Here is a 17,541-nt window from a genome sequence, read left to right on the forward strand (position 1 = left end):
TAAGCAAAGCATCAGAGGTAAAATGTGTCCGGGTCAGGGCAGAGGCTGCATTCTGAAGGCGCTGCTGGGAGCTGGTCAGGGGCTGTGCAGAGCCGGGCGAGAGGCGGCCAATGAGAAGGGTTTTCTCTCCTGTTTCTGGATGCCTGTTCTGTAGGCGCATGCTCCTGAAATGGTTCTGTGTGCCATCTAAATCCCTTTCCCATTTTGAGTAGAATGTTTGAAAGACTAGGTGTTTTTTCAAAGTCCCTTCACTTTTTTGTGCTGTGGACTAAATGACAACAGGAAGGGAAGAGAAGTCTGGTCACTTCCCAAAGGTCATGCTAGAGAAAATGCAAAGCCATGCACCCAGCCTGTGGGGCATGAAGGAACCCTTTCCCCTGCTTTTCACCTTTCTCTCATTAGAATTGCCCTCTTTGCTAGGAGCTGTGGGGCAAAGAATGGTTTCAGATGAAACGGCTCCTTGCTGAGTTAAGAACAAACCCTGGAGGGCACCGCAGGTACACAGTGGTGCTGCCCTAAGCGCCATGCTTCCCTCTCCACGTTGTTCATCTCACTGCAGCATCTGTGAACCAGGGGTCTGAAGCACCAAAAAAGGTGCAGACATCTAGAAACCCAGAACAGCAGAGAAGCTGCATTTGGAAGTTAGGGAAACTCAGAAACGTACAGTCACAAAGAAAAGCAGTTTGGTGAGCAGCCATTATGTGGGCGCTCACTTGTTGAGGTCGCAGTGGCTGACGGCACTCACATGACACAGCTCTGGACAACTTTACACGACAACTTACGTCCTTCAAGTAGATGTTGTCAAGGTCACAGTTGCTGCGCACTGTTTCAACCAACCAGCCCTCGGGAGTGATCATGTTCAGGGTGAGGAGAGGCGATTCAGGGATGTCCGAGAATTTGGCTCCTGGTTCAATGATGCCATTAGCCACGGACATCAGTTCTGGTTCCAGAACAAATCGGTAAAAACTGTTGATAAAACAAACGGAAAAAAAAGTACTTTGACCCAAACTGAGAATTCTTCTAATCAAAATATTGTAAAACTAAAAAGGGTTTATAAATGACAAAAATATCTTTAATTAAAAATACTAAAAACATTACATTGCAGAAGAGACAGTGCTTGTGAATGGTAGACAATTATTTTGTTCACATTATTATCTAAGACCGTATGTGCACATACACACAACCCCTTGTTAATTATCTCTCAATTAACCAACTTTTAGATACTGACTTGTGCAGGTTCTAGAAGTTTATGATCTGTATTCACTCACCGATACTTCTTCAAATTTGACCCATCTATTTTCCAGCCATTTTATTAGCTTTTAGTACCATTAATGATATAAAGAGAAATGATCAGGAAGCAAAGAAAAGTCAAGCTGAAATTCTCATACCAGTTGTAACAGTTCAATTAAAAACAGCCAAGCCCTGGCTGGTGTAGCTCAGTGGATTGAGCACGGGCCTGCGAACCACACGATCGCAGTTCGATTCCCAGTCAGGGCACACGCCTGGGTTGCAGGCCAGTTCCCAGCAGGGGACTCACGAGAGGCAACCATACATTGATATTTCTCTCCCTCTCACCTTCCCTTCCCCTTTAAAGATAAATAAATAAAAAATAAACAGGATCAAGGGGAAAGCAGCTGCTTATTGATAGACGTGCGTTTTTCATGTGTTTTAGCCTTACCTCCCTCATCACACAAAACCACCATCACTTATATTACTAAGAATGGCAACGCCTCCTGTCTGGAGACTGCAGTCACCTCAAGGCCCGAAGGGGAAAGGGCCACTCCAGGCCTCTGCAGGTCCTCAACTCGTGGTTGGCTGGGCACCACTGCCAGTTCCTTGCCACAAGGTCACCCCCACACACTTCCTCAGAGAAGCGCACAAGAATGAGAGAGAACGCCAACAGGACAAAAGCCACAGTCTTCGATAACCTAACTGCAGAAGACACGTCCCATCACTGGGGCCATGTCCTACTTATCAGAAGCAAATCATCTGTTGCGGTCCACACTCAAAGGAGTGTACAGAGAGGGAATCCCAGGAGGTGGTGACCACCGGCAGCCAAGTCCGAACCTGTTTACTGCAGGAAGGTGGAGTCAAAAAGAAGAAGGCTAAGAGGAGACACAGGGCAGAGCGGCCATGAAGCGGAGGTACAAAACAAGTCCTTGGCACTGTCAAATGCAGTGAAATGTCATCAAGGAAAAAGTATCCCACGGATAATGCAAACAGCAATTTCTTTGTGATTATTAGGTCAATCTGGCAGCAGAGCGCAAGTTGAAGCCAAACTGCAGTGGAGGTCCAGGGAACGAGAAATAAGGAGGGCTATGACCACTCTTCAAAGACGCGAGACTGAGAAAGACTGCAGAAGAGGAGGGCAAATCAGGGCTCTGCGGGAGGGAAAGTTAGGGAGTCATTTTTTTCGTTTTTAAAAACCGAGTAACTCTTTGGACTGAAAAAGGCTGGTAGGGAGATTACAGGTACAGAAGGGACTATGTGATAAAGCAAGGACCCAGAACGAATGGGAAACGAATGAATGGGAAAGCACGGGGTCAAACAGAGGGGGCGCTGCTACACAAGGGAGACAGCACACTCCCCCCCCAAGCACACCAGGAGGCTGGGGAGGTGCAGGCCGCAGAGGAGGCAGCCGAGGGGAGGCGGCCGAGGGAGTCTCTGCCCATAATTACGCTCCATCACCTCCAAGCAGGAGGAGACACTGTTTATACTGAAAGTAAAGGGCTGGTAACGTCACTAGTGTGCTTGACATACGCCACTGAATACTTAAGACTGTTTAATTCACACTTGAAAACAGTTTACAGTTTTTAACCTTGTAGCATAACCACCACTCAAAGCACCCATCAAGTGCCTTAGGTGTTATTTCACCTTGGAGAAGTCAAGTTCTTCCCCTCCTAATGCACTGTGCCGACTTCTCCTCGACAGCCCTACTTCCCACTGCGCGTCAAAGCCTCCGTAAGTGTCCTGTGCAGATGACCTGTACTCACGGGAAGGAGCGCATTCAATTTCCATACTTCTCATTTACCTTTCGTATTTAAAATTTCATGTCTTTCTAAATATGAACAAATGCTTTCACTTTTTTAACCACTAATTCAGAGATCTATTAGCTCCATGAGGACAGAGTTTTTATTCAACAGTACTAGTAAGATATATTTGCCTATAACGATAAACCTTTCTGTATCATTAAAAATTATTCTAAACTAATTAGATCTCCAATATCCTCAATAATATGGTATAATAAAATAAAGATCATTTTGATAATTCAGTTCTGAAGTATTGAAAGGACAGATGAACCAATTCAATCTGTTTCCCACTTTTTATTTCCTATTTGTTTCTAAGTAGGCATTCCTAAATCATATTTTCAAAAACGCCCACAGATAAACATAAATCTGCAATTAGTGCATTCTGCTATTAGGTGATAAGTTTTGCTGGGTAGGCTGCTTTAATTTTACACCACTTAAAGTTAATACATTACGTCTGACTTCTGACCCGCTTCAGAGAGCCACCTTGTGAAGAACACCGGGTCCAGGACGATGGTCCCTTTTCACTGCGGTGTCTGCCCATCTCTGGAGGACACCGCACGCCGAGACTCACCTCTTTAAAGGGGCCTCTGAGCGCTCACCCCTGCAGTTCATGAACAGCTTCAGCTTCATGTTGACGATCTTTCCAAGCACCTGTTAGAGGAAAATTTCCATGTTTGATATTATGTAACTTTAATAACTACCACGCACCGAGCATTTGCTAGGCACCAGGCAACACTTCCTATTTGTTATCTCATCCAGTCCTCTGAACACCCTCTGGAGGCCGCTGCTGCCCCAGCCGAGCACAACGCCACACAGACCTCGGCCCGGGACCACACGCTAAGTCAGGGCAAAGGTCAGGTCTGAATGCAAATCGTCGCTTTCACTGTCCATGGGTTACGCTACCTACCTTTCGCCCAATGTGACTTTCTTTCATGGCATCTAAATTTCCTTAGCATTAAAAAATAAGTAAAATCATTATCAATATCTTGACCTGCAAATACAAACTGGCGAACTCACAACAATGGAGTGGGGGGCCTTGGGCCTTGGTCGTCCCAACTACATTGTAAGGGATGCAGGAATTTCTTGGCTACACACAGATCGTGAAATACTCTATTTTCCTTTTATTTCCGTGGAGCATAAGAATTATTAGCCAATGTCACTCAATAAGTTTAATAAACAAGAAAAGGGATGTTTAAAAAAAGGAGGGAAATTACTGATTTTGATTGTGCCCAATATAGGAAGCAAGTCAGTGACAATCTGAAAGGTAATAGAAAACAAAAGACGAAGGTAAGGGAAGAAAAACAGACACAGGGCGCAGAACGAACGCAGGCTGGGCAGGGCGACCTCACCCCGGGAGCAGCTACACCTGGGCCCCCGACACATGGGGATGACCCTGCCGGACCACTGACATCTTCCACCAGATTCAGTGTCTGAGCACTTTCGCCTGTTTCCAAAAGTGAGGCCACTGTCAAAGGACAGAGAGTTTCTACTTCTGAGAATTTTTCAATTAAAAATAATAATAAAAAAGCAGAGTAATTTCACACAGGAGTTCCCCCCAATTTTGAGCATCCCTAGAAAAAATATATAGCCCTCTAATGTAATTAGCTTATTCAAATTTAACTTCTGAAAGCTGATTCACAATTTGAACCTTGAGGTTGTTCAAATGATAAGCCGTATGATGGATGTCCTACCAGAGTCCGCTAGTGGTCTCCCAGTATTCCTTATCCCCTACTTCCCCGGTGAAGGAATTTTGGGGTGCGCAGAGTCCCCACCCTGCCTGCTGAGCAGGGCGTCGGATGCCTGCCTACACCCTGGTCAGTGAGAAGTGGTCAGCTGTGGGGCAGTGTCCCTGCTCTCTCCCCTTTCTGCTGGCAGAAACACAGAGGCGATGCTACGAACTTGACCTCAGACTATCCAAGAGAAGCTGCCTCATGGAGATGACAGGTGAACTGGGGCAGCTCCCCCCCAGTTCACCTGTCATCTCCATGAGGCAGCTTCTTACACTTGCTACCTTACACTTGCTCTGTAAAGTGAGAGAAGTCCAGTCCAGTCTTGAAGGTGCTGTCACATTGGCTTTGTTAGGGTGGCCAAACCTACTGAATACGACCTTCGCAGTCCCTCTTCCCTTAGCTTCACCCGTTTGGCTAATGGTACTTTTATACTTCAGCTTCAACTAATTAAGCTTAGGTTTAATTACTGCCAATTACTGCCAATTCTGCCAATTCATCAGCTTCTCTGGAAGCCTGTCTTCATGCCTGAAGACAGGAGGCAGCTCGGGCAGCCATAACCAGATACCGCAGACTGGGAAGCCGGCCTCCACACCAGATACTTATTTTAGATTGAGGCGCTGGCCAATCTGGTTTATGGCAAGAGCGCTCTTCCTGGCTTCAGGCTGCTGCCGTGTCCTTCCATGTTCGCAGGGCTGCTTCTTTGTGCCAGCGAGGGGAGAGAGAGATCTCCTCTCGGGCTATCAGTCCTTTTAATCTGGGCCTGGCCTGTGAGACCTCATTTAACCTCAGTGCCTCCTTAGGTCCTATTTCAAAACACAGTCACACTGGGGGCTAGGGCTTCGACATAGGAACTTTTGGGGGGTCAGCAATGAAGCCCACAGCAACGCCACCTAACCTTGGGGCTGCCGTTAACACCCCACACACAGCTCTATCATCTCATTTTATTCATTTAAATACAATGACCTGCTTAAAACATTGTATGGAATCGAGAATCAAGAGCCCACACATTTAATTACAGTTGAAAACAGACTTGAAAACATTGGTTATAAATTTCAAAAGGTACTCTGTGCTAAAGAACAAGTATAAATGACCCATGGACATGGACACCAGGGTGGGGATGGACCACTGGGGGCGAGGGCAGGGCAGGGCAGCACAAGAGGGGAAAACCGGGACAGCTGGAACAGAACCACAGTAAAGGGTGCAGTGGGACGTGGTGCACGTCCGTGAAACACAGAGCGGGAACGCCGCCTTACGATCAGTAACTGCGACATCATCTGCGCTTCTCTAGTCAGCGGGTCAACGACAGCAACGACATCGAAGAACATGTCACCTTCCGGAGGGTCCGTCTTTATAACGCTAGGAAAACAAACAGTAAGCTCAAAGAGGGTCCTTAAATTTACTCCATTACCAATCAATCTTAGTGGTATACGTGATTATAAGTTGCTTTCTGTGTCATGAGATTAAAAATCCCTGGTTGTTTCACTGAAGAAAATACAAATTTAAAACTCTTATGTTAGTGTTCAATAAATTAGAAAACTGCAAAGAATTAGAGAAAATAATAGCAAGCTTTTTATCAATGGGTGAGTTTAAAAAAACTCCTCCAAGAACAACACTATTACTGTGAAAACTGATCACTTCAAGCCCCCAAATTCTCCTGATCACATGATGTGAAAAACGAAACCAAATGCTTCTGTCTGAGTTGAACACACTCTCTCAGATCTAAGAGTGACAGCATTGCCTGCCCAGAACTCTCATTAAATCCAGTGTTTAAAACCCCAGCACGTTACAACAGAAAAATTCAGGGCGCCCCGCGCTGGACTTTCACCCTGGACTTTCACCCTGGACATGCGCTCCTCATCTCATCTCTGTCCTTTGTGTTTCGACCGTTACTGATCTAAGTCAAAATACAAACCAATCTTTAAAGGTAAGTGTTAGAAGAAAGTGATTAAAAGCACAGAAAAAGCCAATGGGAGGTAGGTGAAATGTTAAATTTCCTAGCAATTAAATAAAAGATAACGTAAAAATCACTTCAAATATGGGTCCTTCCAACACAGAGAAATGAAAGACATTTTGTTTTATATGCAGTTGACACGATTTAATTGTGTTAAAATAGAAATGGCAGAGTAGACAACAGACCTCGCTGGATAATTGCTGCCAGAAATTAAGGGCTACAGATCAAGTGTTTGAAAGGAAAGGGTCATCTAGAGTGGCTAATTCCTACAGTTATCTTGGTAAACGTTTTCAAATGCACTGGTCCCTTTCTGTATGTTTTATAAAACACTATGGATAAGGTAGACACCTGTTTACTGCTACTTTAAGTTTTTTCCCTCAAATTACTGCCAATTCTGTGAGGTTGTATAAATCAGAATCCCAGTTCCCAGAAAAAAAACTGGGGACTTGTGGACCGCTGTCATGAAGTCACCCCATATCCACCCCTCCACATAAAATAAGGCAGTGGGCTTGAAAGCAGCAGGACCCTGACGGAATGAGAAAGCCAGAGAGAGAAAGCACGTCTCCACCACCGTCACACTGGAAACGAGCAAACGTTTCAAACGTCTAATGTCAGAGTAGATCTTTCCAAACACGCAAACATTGCCGAGTACAAGATAACTTCATGGGAACAGTACAGGGGCTGACATTTACAATGACGGCTTTAATAATTTGTGTTGAATTACTTCAGAACACAGCATTCAAGANCTGACAGAACGAGAAAGCCAGAGAGAGAAAGCACGTCTCCACCACCGTCACACTGGAAACGAGCAAACGTTTCAAACGTCTAATGTCAGAGTAGATCTTTCCAAACACGCAAACATTGCCGAGTACAAGATAACTTCATGGGAACAGTACAGGGGCTGACATTTACAATGACGGCTTTAATAATTTGTGTTGAATTACTTCAGAACACAGCATTCAAGAAATCAAAAATTCTATAAAAAGAATTCCATTGGATGTGTTAAAAATATCTGAAAGCAATGAATCTCATCTATCTGAAAAATAAAACTTCACTCCCAACAGTGCCAAATAATTCCTCTTAGAAAGTAATTTTCCCTGAGAATGCTCCTGAACATGTGTGAAGACACCTGAAAAGACAGGCTTTCTCGAGCTGACGCTAGGGCTGAAGCTTTATCTTCTGTGGTAAAGAAACACCAGCAACACAGATGACATCTACCGTAAGGTCAGAAAACTGACAAGTGTCAGCTGTTTTATGTTTATGACAAAGTCACATATCGTGACTTAGTTTTATAGGAGCAGAGATTAGTAACAAATCATAAAATAAAACATGTCTATAGCTTCATGACATAATAATGTCTAACTGATTCTCTTCCAAGTTCTACGTGGTCCTTAATTAAAAACCACAGAATAAGGTCTCCTTCTGGGGACACAGATCACTTTACATACGCCAGTGGTGCTGATAAACTTCCATTCAAATTTCAAAGTGAAATTATAAACTAGTTTACTATTCTAAAACAGTATTTCTCTGATGGCTATCTTTGGAAACCTAATTTTTATAAAATAGTAAATTTTTAACAAAAAAGTGTTCTATGGTTAAATAAGTTACCCAATTGCTGAATTGACCAAAAAGGAACTTCTGCTTATTAAGTATACACTCATAACCACAAATGTGTCGACGAACACTGAAAACACCCCCCACCTGTGTTCTCTAAGCTCACTTCACCACAGAGGAGATTTTCCCCCCAAAATCCCCAACAGCATCTCAGAGCGGTGTTCCTCCGAGTGGTGACCCTGGGACAGGCTGTGGTACATGTCTACACTTTATTAGTCAGAACTCTGCACTAACTGAGAATACAAAAATGCTGTTGCAAATGACCTTGAGCATCAAAAGTAGAACAAATCATACTTGGTACAACTTATTTGAAATCCCATATATATATCTTACAAATAATTAACAAGAATTTCTTTCCTCACCTTGTCAAATACATTTATTCTCTAACACAGAACGTCTGATTCTTCTTAAAGTTTGCTTACAACGAACACAAATGGAAAGCGCAGTTGAGCACACGGGATTCGGTGACAGAAAGCACAGCCCCGTTACATCCCTACCTGTGACGCTCTTTTAAGAATGTGACATCATGACGAGACGCACGCAGAGGCAAAGAGGACACAAGGGCATCAACTCTCATGACAAGGTCACTCTTGCTAGAGGAACAAGACAAACAACGGTGAGTGTTCCAGGGAGAGCAATGGATACACTGTGTGTCACAATTAATGCCCCAAGAAAGAGGAATCTAAGTTAAAACGTGTCCAAAGGGCAGACTTCATATAAATCATTTTTCTCCCAAACTTCTAAGTAGAATTTGTCAGTTTAAAGTAAGAGACTTGCTTTTAAAGTCACCCTATGCTTCTGCATCATTGATGTGACCTTTGAGCACTTAAGCAGTGTTTTCTTTTTTTTAAAATTCTTGTTCAAGTACAGTTTTCTGTCGATGGCAATGTGCTGTACCATTCTACTCAAGTCAGTGTTCGTGGGGTGCTGGTAGGAGTGATGGAGCCCACACAGCAAAGAACAAAGGGCAGAAAGAAGAAAAACAACAGGTACCCACTGTCAGGGAATTTTTAATAGAGTTAAAAAGCTCAGATTTTTAAAAATTAGTTTGAAAACTAAGAATGCACAAAATAAATGCCTATCATGTTGGGACAGAATGTGCTTACTGAAATTTACATAAGACTTCAGTAAAAAAAGAGAAAAAAATAGAGTGGTCAAGAATCTTGTCAATCTCTCTCTACTATATCATCTTTTACTAGCATGCAAGTTCCTGAAATGCAGAATTTTCTGTTAAAAGCAGGTTTATGTCCATAATACCTCCCATATTTTTCACAGAGCATTGCATTTAATGGCCACATAATAAACATATATTAAGTAAATTAATTAACCCAAGTCATAATCGATATTCCTAAACTCTCTCAAAGGTACTTGTTAGCCACATAATCTCTACTACATAAAACTGCAGGCACAATGGAGGAAATACTAATGGCCAAACGTGCTCCCCAGGCTTCTTAAACCGGGCTGACGGCCTGCGTACTGAGAGGAGCGGATGATGAGAAAGGAAAATTTCTGAGGCCCCAAACAACCTTTCCTCAAATTTTTGGCCGAATTGTCAGTTATGCAGGTCACTTTTTCCTTTTGGAAAGTGCCATAGACTAATACGGAGAAAGGGCACTAGGAACTCGGTACCTACCGCTGTCAAGCTGGGGACATCTCTCAGGACGGAACACAGTGTGCCCACTCCACTCGAGAACCAGATCTGACATGCTCTTCGGGACAACGGCTCCAAAGGCTCAGAGTTCTACCTTCCTCATCAAATATCTCTTTTTATTTTACTTTAATTGTTGTTCATGTACAGTTTTCTGTCTTTTATGCCCATCCCAGCCCACCCCCCCAGCCCTCCCTACTTCCCCCCCATTTCCACCCCTCCTAGTTTTTGTCCATGTGTCCTTTATACTTGTTCCTGTAAACCCTTCCCCCTTTTCATTAGATAGCTCTTAAAAAGCATCATAATAAAAATGCATGCCTTTAATGCATGTTCAGATTTGAGTGAACATGCATTTATTCTAATTAAAACACACCTTGTTTAACAGTACTTCAGAGCATGTAACAATTTAACACAATTGGAGAGGGAGCTATTACAGGTTAATGTTACTGATTTTTTGTGGTGGTTTTGGTTTGAATTGAAGCTTTGTAGTGGCTAGAACAGTTTCCTGAAACTACATATGTTTTACCCAAATAAGAGTTAAAAAATTAGGTCTAAAATTTTAGCCTTGTTTTTATAACATTCAACATAAATTACTGAATTATAAATTTTTTGACATATACTAGTCGTACATTACGTAATTGTAAAATAAGAACTTTTTTGCTTTTTAAAGTTTTCTTTTGTATTATTGCACTCCAAATAACTATGGATATTAACTCTTCACTGTAGAAAAGCCCTTACTAGTACTTTACAGGCATTTTAAGTTTCCTTTCACCATTATTTCCTAAATAAATATTTTTAAAAAATCACATCCTAAAGGATAAAGTAAGGACATCAGTTTCGTCTGGAACTGAATACTATAATCTAGAGTAAGAATTAGATCTTTAGTTCTGGAAAGATAGCAGCTTCCAATACATACATATTTGCTCTAAGATGTATGAATCAATGAAACTAAAAAATAACAATATATGTAATAGAAAAATATTACCCCAAAAGGATGTTGACGTAGCTTAAATATCAGACTCTAAGGACTTTAAGACAAAATCATTATTAGAAAAGGAGTAATTCACATAATGATAAAAGGAGTAATTCACTAGAAAGCTAATAATTCTGAATCAGGGTATACACAACAATATATAGCTCAAAACATGTAAGACAAAATTTGATAAGAATACAAGAATTAGGTGATAAATCCATAATCCTAGTGGTAGTGTTTAGCAAACATTTTAGTAAATGACAGATAAAACAAACAAAAAGCTACACGAGATAAGCAGACAGTTATCTATGAAGGGGCGTCTCATAAGGCTGTCATCGGATTTCTCAACAGAAACGTTTCAGGCCAGAAAGGATTGGCAAGGTGTATTCAATGTAATAAAAAGCAAGAACCGACAACCAAGGCTACTTTACCCAGCAAGGCTATCACTTAAAATTAAAGCAGAAATGAAGAGCTTCCCAGACAAGATAAGGCTGAAGGAGTCTGTTACCAGCAAACCTGTACTGCAACAAATGCTAACAGACAGAGGATGTCAAGGAGGAGGGGGAGGAGGAAAGGAGAGGAACATAGCTAAACAAATAAAGGGGCAATAAATATGTTTCTATAATAATCACCTTAAATGCAAATGGTTCGTTGTTCTAATCAAAAGACAGAGGTAGCTGAATGGGTGAAAGCAAGGCCCACATGTATGCTGTCTTCAAGAGACCCATCTCAGAATGAGAGAGACACTCGCACTAAAAGTAAAGGGATGGAAAAAGATATTTCACACAAAAGAAAAAAAAAGCTAGGTAGCAACACCTGTACATAAGAAAGTAGACTTTAAAACCAAGGCTATAGTAGGAGACAAAGAAGGACACTATGTAACAATAAAGGGTACAAGTGGATACAACCCTAGTAAACATTTATGCACCCAACAGAGGAGCACTTGAATATGTAAAGCAAATACTGATAAAAGGAGAGAATGCCAGAAATACAGTCATAACAGTAGATTTTATTTTTTTAAATTTATTTATTTTTCGAGTACAGTTTTCTGTCTATTACTCCCATCCCATCCCACCCTCGTGCTCCCCCCCTCCCTCCCATTTCCACCCTTCTCAGTTGTTGTCCATGTATCCTTTATATATGTTCCTCTAAATCCCTCCCCTGTTTCCCCTGAAATTCCCTCCCCTCTTCCCTCTGGTCACTGTCAGCCTGTTCTCTGTTTCAGTGTCTCTGGTTATATTTTGCTTGCTTGTTTTGTTGTTTAGCTTCCTGTTAAAGGTGAGATCATATGGTATTTGTCCTTCAACACCTGGCTTATTTCACTCAGTATAATGCCTTCCAGTTCCATCCATGTTGTTGCAAAAGGTAGGAGCTCCTTCTTTCTTTCTGCAGCATAGAATTCCATTGTGTATATGTACCATAGTTTTTTGGTCCATTCATCTACTGACGGGCACCTAGGCTGCTTCCAACTCTTGGCTATTATAAATTGTGCTGCTATGAACATTAGGGTGCATATGTTCTTTGAGATTGGTGTTTTAGGGTTCTTAGGATACAATCCTAGCAGTGGAATTGCTGGGTCAAAAGGCAGGTCCAATTTTAGTTTTCTGAGAAAATCCATATTGTTTTCCATAATGGTTGTACCAGTCTGCAATCCCACCAACAGTGGACCAGAGTCCCCTTTTCCCCACACCCTCTCCAACATTTGTTGTTTATTGCTTTGTTTATGACAGCCATTCTCACCGGTGTAAAGTGGTGTCTCATTGTGGTTTTAATTTGCATCTCTCGGATAGCAAGTGATATTGAGCATCTCTTCATGTGTCTCTGGATCCTCTATATGTCCTCCTTGCAGAAGTGTTTGTTCAAGTCTTTCCCCCATTTTTTAATTGGGTTAGTTGTCTTCTTAGAGTGAAGTCGTGTGAGTTCTTTGTATATTTTGGAGATTAAACCTTTGTCTGAGGCATCATTGGCAAATATGTTTTCCCATACAGTTGGTTGTCTTTTTATTTTAATGCTGTTTTCTTTAGCCGTGCAAGAGCTTTTCCCACTGACTTCAATGACTAGATCTTCCAGACAGAAAATCAACGAGGAGACGGCAGTCTTCAAGGACACACTGGAGCAAATGGATTTCATTGGTATCTCCAGAGCATTTACCCCAAAGCCTCAGAATAGAAATTCCCATCAAGCACACATAGAACATTGTCTAGGCCAGACCACGTGTTAGGACACAAAGTAAGTCCCAATAAATTTAGAGGACTGAAATCGTATCAAGCATCTTCTCTTTCCAAAATGCTATAAAACCAGAAATCAATCACAGGCAGAAAACTCAAAAAATACACAGACATGGAAGCTAAATAACATGTTATTAAACAATGAATGGGTTAACAATTAGATCAAGGGAAAAGAGATACCCTGAAACAAATGAAAATGAGAACACAACGACCCAACATCTGTGGGACACCAGGAAAGCAGACCTAAGAGGGAAATTCAGAGCATTACAGGCCTACATCAGGAAACAAGAAAATCTCGAATAGACAGTTTAACTTAACACTTAAAGGTACTAGAAACAGAATGAGTAAAACCCAAACTGAGTAAAAGACTAAAGATCTGAGCAAAAATATATGAAATAAAGTCTAAAAAACTGATATAAATGATCACTGAATCTAAGAGCTAGCTTTCTAAAAAGATAAACAAGATTGACGAACCTTTAACCAGACTCATCAAGAAAAAAAGATGACCCAAATAAATACAATCAGAAATGAAAGAAGTAACTACTAACACCAAAGCAATACAAAGAATCATAAACAAATATTACCAACAACCATATGCCAAATAATTAGAAAATCTGGACTAAATGGATAAGCTCCTAGAAATATATAATCTTCCAAATGAAATTAGGAAGAATCAGAGAATCTATATAGACAGATTACATCTAGTGAAATACAAGCACTAATAAAACAAATGAACAAAAAACTCCCAGCAAACAAAAGCCCTGGACCAGATGGTTTCACAGATGAATTTTACCAAACATTCCAAGAAGAACTAACTTCTCAAACTATTCCAAAAAATTCAAGAAGAGGGAAGACTCCCAAGCTCATTTTATGAGGATAGCATTTTCCTAATTCCCAAACCAGATAAAGACACTACACAGAAAGACTATTATACACCCATATCCCCGATGAATGGAGATGCTAAAATCCTCAACAAAATATTAGCAAGCTGAATATAGCAATTCAAGTAGAATTTATTTGGGGGTTCAGGTTTGGTACAATATCTGTAAATCAATAATCATGATAGATTACATAAACAAAATAAAGGATAAAACCACATGGTCATATCAATAGATGCAGAAAAAGCATTTGATAGGATCCAACATCCATTTATGATAAAAACTCTCAGCTAAGTGAGAATAGAGGGAACACACCTAAACATAATGAAGGTCATAAATGACAAACCCACTACCAGCCATCATATTAAATGTGCAAAAACTACAAGTGCTCCCCTTAAGATCAGGAACAAGACAGGGATGTCCACTTTTGCTACTCTCATACAACATGGCACTAGAAGTCCTAGCCACAGCAATCAGACAAGAAGAAGGAATAAAAGGCATCCAAATGCAAAAGAAAGTAGTAAAACTGTCAGTATTTGCACATCACATGATCCTGTATATAAAGAGTTCACCAAGACCAGATAAATGAATTCAGTAAAGTAGCAGGATACAAAATTAATATCCAGAAATTAGCTGCATTTTATGTGCCAATAATAAACTACCCAAAAGGAAATTAAGAAAATCCCATCCATAATTGCTTCAAAAGGAATAAAATACCTAGGAATAAACTTAACCAAGGATGTAAAAGATCTCTACTTGGAAAGTTATACAACACTGAAGAAAGATACTAAAAAAGATACAAATAAGTGGATACCATGTTCAGGATAGGAAGAATTAACATCAACATCATTAAAATATCCATATTATCCGAAGCAATCTATAGATTCAATTCAATTCCTGAACTAGAAAAAATATTCCAAAAATTTATATGAAACCACAAAAGACCCTGAATACCAACAGTGATCTTGATAAAGAACAAAGTTGGATGAATCATGTTACCTAGTATCAGACTATACTACCAGTCTGTAGTAATCAAAACAGCTTGGCATAAAAACAGGTATAAAGAGCAATGGAACAGAAGAGAGAGTCAAAAAATAAACCCACACCTTTACAGTCAGTTAATATTTGACAGAGGAGGCAAAAAAACACAGTGGGGGGTAAAGACAGTCTATTCAATCAACGGTTTTGGGAAAATTGGACAGGTACACAAAGAAAAATGAAACTAGACTACCTTTTTATGCCACACACAAGAATAAATTGAAAATACATTAAAGGCTTAAATATTGGACTCAAAACCATAAAAATCCTAGAAGGAAACACATGCAGTAAAATCTCAGTCTTTGCTTGCAGCGATAGTTTTTCTGATCTCTCTCCCCAGGCTCCCTTGCTGAGAAACAAACAAACAAACAAACAAATAAATAAATAAATTGTGCACATTAAACTAAAAAGATATTGCACAGCAAAGGAAACCATTAACAAAATGAAAAACAACCCACTGAATGGGAGAACATCCTTGCCAGTACATTTGACAGGGGGTGAGTAACTAAAATTTATAAAGAACTTATAAAATCAACACCAAAAAAAACACCCCCACCAAACCCCACAAACAATTCAAATAAAAAACGGGTAAAGGACCTGAACAGACATTTCTCCAAAGAGGACATATAGATGGCCAATAGACATATGACAACATGTTCAATGTTACTAATAATCAGAGAAATGCAGATTAAAACCACAAGGAGCTATCATCTCACACCTGTCAGAATGACTACCATTAATAAATCAACAAACAGCAAGGGCTGGCGAGGATGTGGAGAAAGGGAACCCTAGGGTACTGTGGGTGGGAATGCAGACTGGGGCAGCCACTGTGGAAAGCAGCGTGGAATTGCCTCAAAAAATTAAAAATGGAACTGTCATATGACCCAGCAATTCCACTTCTAGGAATTTATCCAAAGTAACCCCAAACACTAATTTGAAAGAATATATGCATCCCTATGTTCACTGCAGCGTTATTAACAACAGCCAAGATGTGGAAGCTGCCCTACTGACCATCAGTAGATGAGTGGACAAAACAGCAATGGTGCATTTACACAGTGGAATACTGTGTATTCCCTTTGGGGGATACTGTGTGTTACCCTTTGTGACAGTGTGGATGGACCTGGCAAGCATTATGCTAAGAGAGGTAAGCCAGCCAGAGAAAGACAAATACCACACGATTTCACTCATATTTGTAATCTAATGAACAAACTGAGCTAACAAGCAAAAAAAAAAAAAAAGGCAGACTCACAGCTAGAGAGCAGGCCGACAGCTCTGGGGGATGAGAGAAGCAGAGGAAAAAGAAAAAGAACCCATGGACCCTGACAACAGTGTGGTGATCACGGGGGAGGGGACTGGGTGGAGTGGAAGAAGATACGGGGGATAGGGAGAAAAGTACAATAAAAAATGAAAAATAAGTTTAAACATTTTAAAAAGGTGCAAGATTTCATGAAAAAAAATTAAAGCTTCACTGAAGAACCGTTAAAAAACACCAAATAAGTGTGTCTATCTACATATTCATGTATATACTTATAAATTATACGCTGTATATATCCGTTACATATCTATACCTTATTTACATTATAAATATATGTTTGTATAGCTACATATAAATAACATATATGTATTTAATAAATGGAGTAAAGCTTCTATGGAAGTAAACAGCAAAAGAAGTCTTCAGTACAGTAGCATTTTTCTAAAGTCAAGGCACTGGACACAACAAAAACTGAAAATGCGTATTTACCTATGAAGCAAAAGTAAAAACACAAATACGGGAATCACGTACACAAACTTTAGGGACATGGTTACCTCTCGGGAAGACAGGAGGCTGGGATGGGAGGGGAATGAACAGTAAGATTCAAGGCAAATGGAGCGAAACATCAACATCTACGGTTTGCTGATAGTGAGTAAAAGTGTGCCTTCTATTATTTCTTCAGAATTTCTCTTTGTCTTTGTTATGTCTTAACTTGTGCACGTGTCTGATACATTTTCTAATCTTAAAAAATGATATGGAAAATACCAAACCCCCGAAATGAATTGCTCTTATGATTGTAAATACTTACTTCTTTGAGCTGATTGCCATATTTTCAACAATGTCTTTAATATTCTCTGCTAAATTAGTAAATGTTATCTTTTCCAATAAGGAGAAATCTTCTGCACAGAAATTTTCATCTAAAGGTCCTAAGAACTTAAAACAAAAGCAATTATTGTGTATCTTCTAGAAGATACCAGTCATTTCATGAAATATTTTCTCAAAAATCAATTACAGAATAAACAGATGGTGGCTATTAATCCATCTACTAAATCCACTGAGATAAAAAGGAGAAAAAATATTTTCTCACTTTCATATCACAAATAACATTTACACAATGTTTGGCAGAAATACCAAAATCAAAGCAGCAAAAAGTACAAAATTACCTCCATTTGAAAGATTTGCTTTGAAACATAATGCTTC

At 40.3% G+C, this 17,541-nt stretch overlaps 1 protein-coding gene across 1 annotated transcript in view; it reads right to left on the reverse strand.

Moving 5' to 3' along the window:
• UGGT2 (UDP-glucose glycoprotein glucosyltransferase 2) overlaps positions 1–17,541 on the reverse strand; it is a 120,593-nt gene that overhangs the window by 28,200 nt on the left and 74,852 nt on the right. The window contains exons 23-27 of the mRNA XM_037057567.1: positions 17,150–17,274; positions 8,822–8,917; positions 6,013–6,115; positions 3,601–3,680; positions 783–966 (exon numbers count right to left, since the gene is read on the reverse strand). Coding sequence (XP_036913462.1) covers positions 783–966; positions 3,601–3,680; positions 6,013–6,115; positions 8,822–8,917; positions 17,150–17,274 — 588 coding nt within the window. The remainder of the gene's footprint in view (positions 1–782; positions 967–3,600; positions 3,681–6,012; positions 6,116–8,821; positions 8,918–17,149; positions 17,275–17,541) is intronic.

Source organism: Sturnira hondurensis, unplaced genomic scaffold, assembly GCF_014824575.4.
Source record: "Sturnira hondurensis isolate 20B ecotype Veracruz unplaced genomic scaffold, ASM1482457v3 Scaffold0009719, whole genome shotgun sequence".
Lineage (NCBI taxonomy): Eukaryota > Metazoa > Chordata > Mammalia > Chiroptera > Phyllostomidae > Sturnira > Sturnira hondurensis.